We start from the raw sequence: 7,406 nt of genomic DNA, 5'->3' as shown, positions 1-7,406 counted from the left end.
AGGTTAATGTTTAAACATAAACACTTTCAACTGAGCCCACTTGAAGGGCTTTTAAATAATTTATTCAAATGGCGATTTTAAAAATTCTGGCCATTTTTTAAAATCGCCATTTGAATAAATTATATATATACATATATATATATATATGTGTAGTAAAACATCAGATTTTGTTTTTTTTTAAGTCACGAACGAAATTTAGTGTACTTGTTTTTGATTGTGTATATTTAAAGTGATAGAAAAAGATAGTTTTTAACATTTATTTAAAGTTTTTGAGATATATAGTTAAGTATACATTCGATTAAAAATGAAGTTTTTTAAATGGGCGATTTCATCTTGTAATTTGACGAACTTAGAAAGTCCTGCTAAAAACAAAAGCTAGAGTAAAGTAAAATGACGCCTTCTAAACTTTAACTATCAGTAAATTTTTTGTTATTGCAACATTATATTCAATAATTTAAGGTTGAATGTAGTTGTATTCTAAAATAATATTAGTACCAAACCTTAGTCTCTAAAATAACAGTCTAAATACCATTGTATGCTATTTCTTAGTTTGCATTAGTCTTATCCCTTTTAAAAGATTATTTAGTTTTTAAAATTTTATTATTTTTGATTAAAAATTATTCCCAACATTTATATGTTTTAAACATCAAGTTTGTAAAAAACAAAGTTTCTCCAAAGTATAATAAAGCAAGAAGTTTTTATGAGTTTTTAAAATACTGGTTGGGCGAAAGTTATATGCACGTTTAATAAAACTAAAAATTTTACTAAATGTAGTCTTCTTATTGAAAAACAAAACAAAAACTAGCTAGTTGTGTAGACTGGCAACTTTTCAAACTTAATTTTTATTGTGTGTTTTTAGTGTGATTAAACTATTATTTTTAGGTTAATTAATGTTTGATATTAGTTTAAATGGTATCTTTAAAATGTGAGTTAAAATATACAATAACTTTATTTTGACTTAAACAGTATACTATTTATTAATACACGACTACTGAAGCATTAAATCATTTCACTTTTAGTCTCATTCTTACAATTATTATTCGTCTTTATTTTATTACAACTTTCAAATGATATTTAACCAATAATTTTTAACAAGCATTTCACTGTTGTTAAACGCTTCCAATGAACAAATTGATGAAAATGGATGCATATCTCGCTGGTAAGCTCAAAGAGGCCTGTGAAGAGTTTGAAAGGCGTGTCTTCAACCGCTTGACCAAAGCTTCCGAACAACAGCTACCGACCTGGGCCAATGTGAAGTCAGAATTCGACGAAGCCCGCCAAGACGCTCTAGCGCTCTTCGATTCTATATACGTTGATGCGTACATTATCTGTAACTACCAGTTAAGTTTACAAAATTATAACTTTATACTAACTTTAACAAAAAAACTGTTAAAAGTTTACTAACAAAGTTAATTTATTAAGCTATTTTTTGCTGAAAAAATTTAAATTATTAATTTTTTTATTTGCAAAACAAAACAAGTTCTAACATTAAAAAACTTTTGTACACTTTTTTACTTTAATATATACAAAAAAATAACTATTTTAAGTTTTTACTTAAAATTCCTTATCAAAGTAGTTCAAATTCATTTTACAATTATGCTTTAAAAGTTTAAAGACGTTTGAGTTTTGTGAACATAGATTCATTTAATCTACTATTTATATGTTTATTGTAACAAAATTTATTACATTATATAAAGAGTAAAACTTACAAACTACTTTAAGTATTTAAATCGGATAACTTAAACTACTCCATTAACTTTAAATTTCTAAATAGTTTATTATTATGATTTTCGATCGCTTCTTAAGTTTTGCAAATTGAGTACTTTACAACTGGGCTGCTTTTTATGGAGCAAGCCACAACTTTGAGTTGATTTTTCTTTTATCTGGTTGTTTTACAAAAGTTAATAAAAAAACTGTAATGAAAAAGTACAGTTTTTTATAAAAAAAATTATTGATAAAATCATTTATAAGATTAGTTTTAGCAATAAGTCATTTTTAAGCATATAAACAATGAGTTTTTGTTAGAATAGTGCATAAACTAGGAAGTATATTAAAGGGTGAAATATTTCTTAATAAATATTACAACTTTTTTTTCTAACGTTTTTTGTCCATCAATATTATAAGTTGTTATAATTTTTGTTAGTTTTTTTTTCAACCAAATAAATTTAATTTTAAAAAAGTTTTCTAAGAAATATGTTTTTTAAACTGTCCAAAACTATTGAAGAAACTGTTTGAACCTTAGATAAATTATTGTGCGCTTCCTTATAGTACTGTTATGTTAGTTTAATTAAGTTAATACGATTTAAAACTTAAAGTTCAATACTTTCAAAAAGTTGATAGTATTATAGATTCTTATGAAATTGAAACTAAAAAAAAATTGTGCAATAAAAAGTTGTTCTATTACTAAGCAACCACTTTTTTTTGATAAGACAAACTTATAATATATATGTTAAGTTTTATTTTGTTTTCATCAATAATATCAATAATAAATTATTGGTATGATTAGGTCAAAAGCCCTCTGAGAGAAATTCTAGTTGTAAAGTATTTTGTTGTTTTAATTGGTTAAAAAATTTTCTGAAGCCTGTATTTCAAAAGTTTTTTAACTATTACAAAAAGTCTTAAAAATTGACAATATTTAGGCATCATGTAATTTTAAGGTTGAAAGGCCTTGATAAAAATGAAAGCTTATACTGCACTGTCTTTTAATTATATACAATTTTTTGAGCAATACACTTTCTTTAATCTAAAAAGATTATTATTTAAACTAAGCGTACTTTTAAGTAAAAAACATACAGTAGAACTAATTAATTAAAGTTTATTTAATTACTTAATTGCTATTACAACATTAAAAACTCGAAACAGTTAACCATTTATTTCTTATTATAATTATACAGCTTATTTAATTTTTAGTGCTATGTACAATGTTTTATTAAACTTTCACGTTTTTTTAATGTACTAAATCAGTTGTACCACTTTATAAAGTTGTGCTGTGCTATATAACATTTGTATAAAACTGTATTTATCATAATTCCTATTACTATAATAAACTTACTAACCAGGTTACTATTTCTACTAAGCTAGAAAGAAATCAGCGTTTTACACGACTGTTATTTGATTAAAAAAAGATCAGTTTTGATATAACTATACAGATTTTTAAGTAAGTTTTGATTATATTTCATAAGTCCATAAGTTTATAAACTGCTTATAAGCTTGCACAAAGCAAAGTAAGATAATAGTTTCATAACAAACTTTGGTTATACACTTAAAGTTAGTTTTTTTTACTACAGACATAATTTTATCATTATACAAAAATGCGAGTGAAATCTTATTTATTGAATATTATTCTTGTGTTGGTTCTTTTGAATTTAGTTAGTGCTAGACAAAAGAAACAATGCACTGTAAAAGACTTAAAAGGAACCAACAAAAAGAGATTCAGAAACAGACTGCATGCCTGTTTTGTAGTTGACTTTATAAGTAAAAAGTGCAGGAGAATTCAAAGGAAAGAAAACTGTAGAAAACTATTAAAAGGTGAACGTTTAATGAACTAAGATTTGTGTTTTTATATACAAGATATAACGTTAAAAAACGTTAAATCCTGGAGATCCTGATAAGCTAAGCTTATCGGAATACATACCACAGATGTTTTTGTGTCAAAACTATATTCCGACTAACGACGTTTCAATGCTCTCAAATAAATTTAAGAACAGATCTACGGAGTCTATAAAGTATTAACACACATTAGAAAAAAAACATGTATATTTATGTATAATTTTTATGTGAGTAGTAACTATAAACGAACTTTATGGTTAAAAACACAGTTTGGAATAAAAACATAGAAAAATAAAATTGTCTACAATAATTACAAAATTAATAAAAGCATATACTAACCTAAAAAAATTTTAAGAATAGGCAAATTTATAAAAATGAAAATAAAATTATTCTGTTTTAAGTAACTTGTTTAATTTGTTTTTATTTAGAAAAATAACTCTACGGAGGCCGCGTGCCAAGGTTCAGCTTTCAAATCAAACGATCACGATTAACGGGTTTAATTCCCGGTAAAAAAGAAAGTGGTGTAAAACAGAAAGGTTTTTCGTACACCAGGCCCTTAGGCCAAACATTTTAAGCATTTTTTTATGGTTCATTAAACAATATATATGTTACAAGCAATTCCTAATCAAAATTTAATTTTTAAAAGATTGCCCTTCACCTGGCTACATAGTGGATGGAACGATAGAAGGTCAGAGCTTTAAACAGGGAAGTGTTATGAAGTATTCCTGCGAAAAAGGATTCAAGTTGAATGGGGAAAGCGGAGCAACTTGTTTGAAATATGGTTGGTTTTTGAATTTTTTGAACAATCATATACTCAGAGTGCTAAATAAATATGGTTTAGGATAAAATGTACATAAATATGTACGTCATTAAATTTAAAGGATTCAAAAAACAAATTTTAGTACTTTAATTAAAAAAATGAAAATTTTTGATTTATCGATAGAATTGATATCTGAGATAAAATTCTTAACTTTATTAAGGTAAGTGGTCAAATCCCACACCAACATGTGAAGAGATAAAGTGCAAGGGTATGCCAGTTATACCAGAACATGCAATTGGGAATCTTCGTAATTTAGTTGAGAACAAAGTTGGTAGTGTTGCTACTTACTCTTGTCTTAGTGGGTATGAAATTAGAGGTGGAACAAACACTGTTGGTTAGTTAGAAAAATTAGATGTTCTATTGCTAAGATTAATGTTGAGAAAAGCATTTAAAGGTTACAAGTGTCAAAGATAGATGAAATGCTCTTAAGTTTTAACATGCATAGAGGTGAGAAAACAAGAAAAATAGTTTCAACTTTGTTTAATCCAGGGACGTAGCTAGCTCAAAAAAGTTACGAATGTGCAAAAACTAAAACATCTGAAATAACACGTCCTAGCGGGAACACAGCAATTTAAACTACCTCTAATATTATTGAATTTAATCTGAAAAAATGCAGTTATGTCAATACATCAAAAATTGAATGTTGAAGTACGAGTGATAACTGTATACAAGTCAATTTATTTTGCTCCACACCCCATATGACTTTTTATGTCATGCCACTTGTATAAACCCAGAAAACATTCATTAAAAAAAAATCACAATTTAACTCAAAAACATTAATATTGTTTTTATTCAAAAATTTAAACGTATAAAATCAAACATTTAACGTAGTCAATAGTAACAACAAGTTATGCAAATTTTTGTAAGATAAAATTGTATGATTTTGATTTTTGAAGCTACAGCTTTCAATAGGTTTAATTTTGCATTGTAGCTTTTTGACAAAACAAAGCTTTAACGCGCTAAATGTTACAATTTGGATGTATTTAATACGTTCAATTTTTTTACGACACTAAAAGTCCTAAAGAGTACATATATGTCAAAATTATCTCTCAGGAGTGCATAACTAAGCATAAATGAATACTAAAAGCTAAGAAAGCCGAGTATTTTCAAGCTGAATTAAAAGCAAGCTTTTTCGCACATAAGTATACGTTTCTGTAGATTTGCAGAAACGTACCAAGCCACGTCCCTGGTTTAATCCTTTATCAGTTTTTCAGTTATTCTTGTATATAGTTTTTTTAAACATTTTATATAGACTTTGTTTGTTACTTTAAATATTATAAAAGTTTATAAAACTAACTTAATTACTACATGCCTTTTACTAAGTAAAACGTATTTTTTATATAAAAGCTGTCAAACTAGAAATTTATGGTTTGTAGCAAAGCAATAGTTTTAAAGTTTCAGATTAGTTTAAAAACAAAAAAAGACTTTCCCATAAATATTTTTTCTTTTGCTAGGGCTGTGTATGACAATTTATAATAAACGAACTTACTTAATTTAAAAAAGATTCATTTAGAAAACATTTTCTATAAAAAGTCGTTGTTTTTTAATCTTGTTATAAAAAAATTAGACGAAAATTAACAACAAAACAAATAAACGTGTAACCTTAACAATCTCTTATACTTTGATAATATTATCATTAGACAAAAGAAGAACTTGTTTACTATATGTTATCTATCTTTTTACAGTTTATTAAACTAATATCTTACACTTTAAAAATGAAGCTTGGAATGTTAACGTTCATAACAAAAGTCTTGATAGTCTCTTTACTAGTACATAAAAACAGAGTGTTTCTATAAACTGCGAAACAAAACAAACTGAAACCAACAACTTTATATCTTTGACATAGAAATTAGTTTAATTCTTTATTTATTGCAAATCATTCTTGCAACTCTTGTGTTAACAAAATAAACAACATCTGTAAACAGTTTGTGGCGAAAGCGGAGAGTGGGTAGGTGAATTACCCGAATGCAAACCAATAAGATGCAGCGGTGAACCCAGCGACATCGAAAACTTGGGGTTCATAAGTCTTGAGACCCCGTACGAGCCAATAATTCACGGGCCGATTCCCTTCCGCTACAAGGACAAACTAAACTTGTTCTGTGAAAGAGGGTTTGAAAGGTTGCAGTTGTTTTTTGAATGTTTAGTTTTAAGCTAAGTATTATAACAGTTTTGTTTGTATTGCATGGAGCACTTAAACTTGACTTGTGCCACTGTTTTAACTAACTTTTAAAACTGTAATAGAGATTTTTTTCGAAAGTATTTTGTTAGGCTTTCAAGTTTCTAAAACTTTTAAATAGTAAACAATGAATAATATGTTAACTATTAAACTTTTAATAATTATAAAAAATTGTTTTAACAGAGTCGGACCTCAAGTAATTAAATGTCAATCTGATGGAAAATGGTCTGCAATGCCGAAATGTGTTCCAAAGCTAGTATAGATACTTCTCAGCGTCTTTCTATTTAATAAACTATCATTTTCGAGATAAAGTATTTAAAGTTTGTGCTAAAGTAAAAAGGAAGTTTCTTAAAATAATTAACGATAAAATTGATGTGTTAGAGCACAAATAACAAAAAAAAAAAAAGAAGAAAATAAAATGACGTTAAAAAGTAGTACCCACATAAAATTTATTAGACATTTTTAAAGCTGGCTTATAGTATTTTAAGGGTTAAAATAAGTATAACGTTGTTTTATTTTTGTTATAGTTTAGTATAATAATGTTGTTCTAAGTATTACAAAACTACTTAAAACAACTATCTCAGATTTACTTACAGTATTTTTATACATTTTACTAAATATTTTGCTGTTTTAAAATTGAAGTATTTTTCATTTTTGTGAATGTATAATATAACTATTAAAAATAGCTTTAAAAAACATAATTTATTATACGTTTTAGTCTAAACCTATATACATACAAGTTCTTATAATTCAGTTTCATAAGAAGTACACTTTTATAGAAAGGTATGAAACTTGAATATTTTATTGTAAAACGTTGGTGTGAAAAAGTAAGTTTTGTAATGTCTTGTGATAGTAAAGTAC

General features: G+C 26.3%; 1 protein-coding gene across 1 annotated transcript in view; it reads left to right on the top strand.

Annotated features, from left to right (window-relative positions):
- Nucleotides 1-1,140: 1,140 nt before the first annotated feature.
- The window catches only part of LOC145845564 (P-selectin-like), a 7,955-nt gene continuing 1,689 nt past the window's right edge, over nucleotides 1,141-7,406 (top strand). Inside the window, exons 1-5 of the mRNA XM_082952755.1 lie at nucleotides 1,141-1,330; nucleotides 4,196-4,330; nucleotides 4,530-4,703; nucleotides 6,295-6,478; nucleotides 6,729-6,787. Coding sequence (XP_082808881.1) covers nucleotides 1,141-1,330; nucleotides 4,196-4,330; nucleotides 4,530-4,703; nucleotides 6,295-6,478; nucleotides 6,729-6,787 — 742 coding nt within the window. The remainder of the gene's footprint in view (nucleotides 1,331-4,195; nucleotides 4,331-4,529; nucleotides 4,704-6,294; nucleotides 6,479-6,728; nucleotides 6,788-7,406) is intronic.

Source organism: Thalia democratica, unplaced genomic scaffold (genome assembly GCF_965202585.1).
Source record: "Thalia democratica unplaced genomic scaffold, ktThaDemo2.hap1.1 HAP1_SCAFFOLD_88, whole genome shotgun sequence".
Taxonomy (NCBI): Eukaryota; Metazoa; Chordata; class Thaliacea; order Salpida; family Salpidae; genus Thalia; species Thalia democratica.
This window is presented reverse-complemented; position numbering and strand designations above follow the sequence as displayed.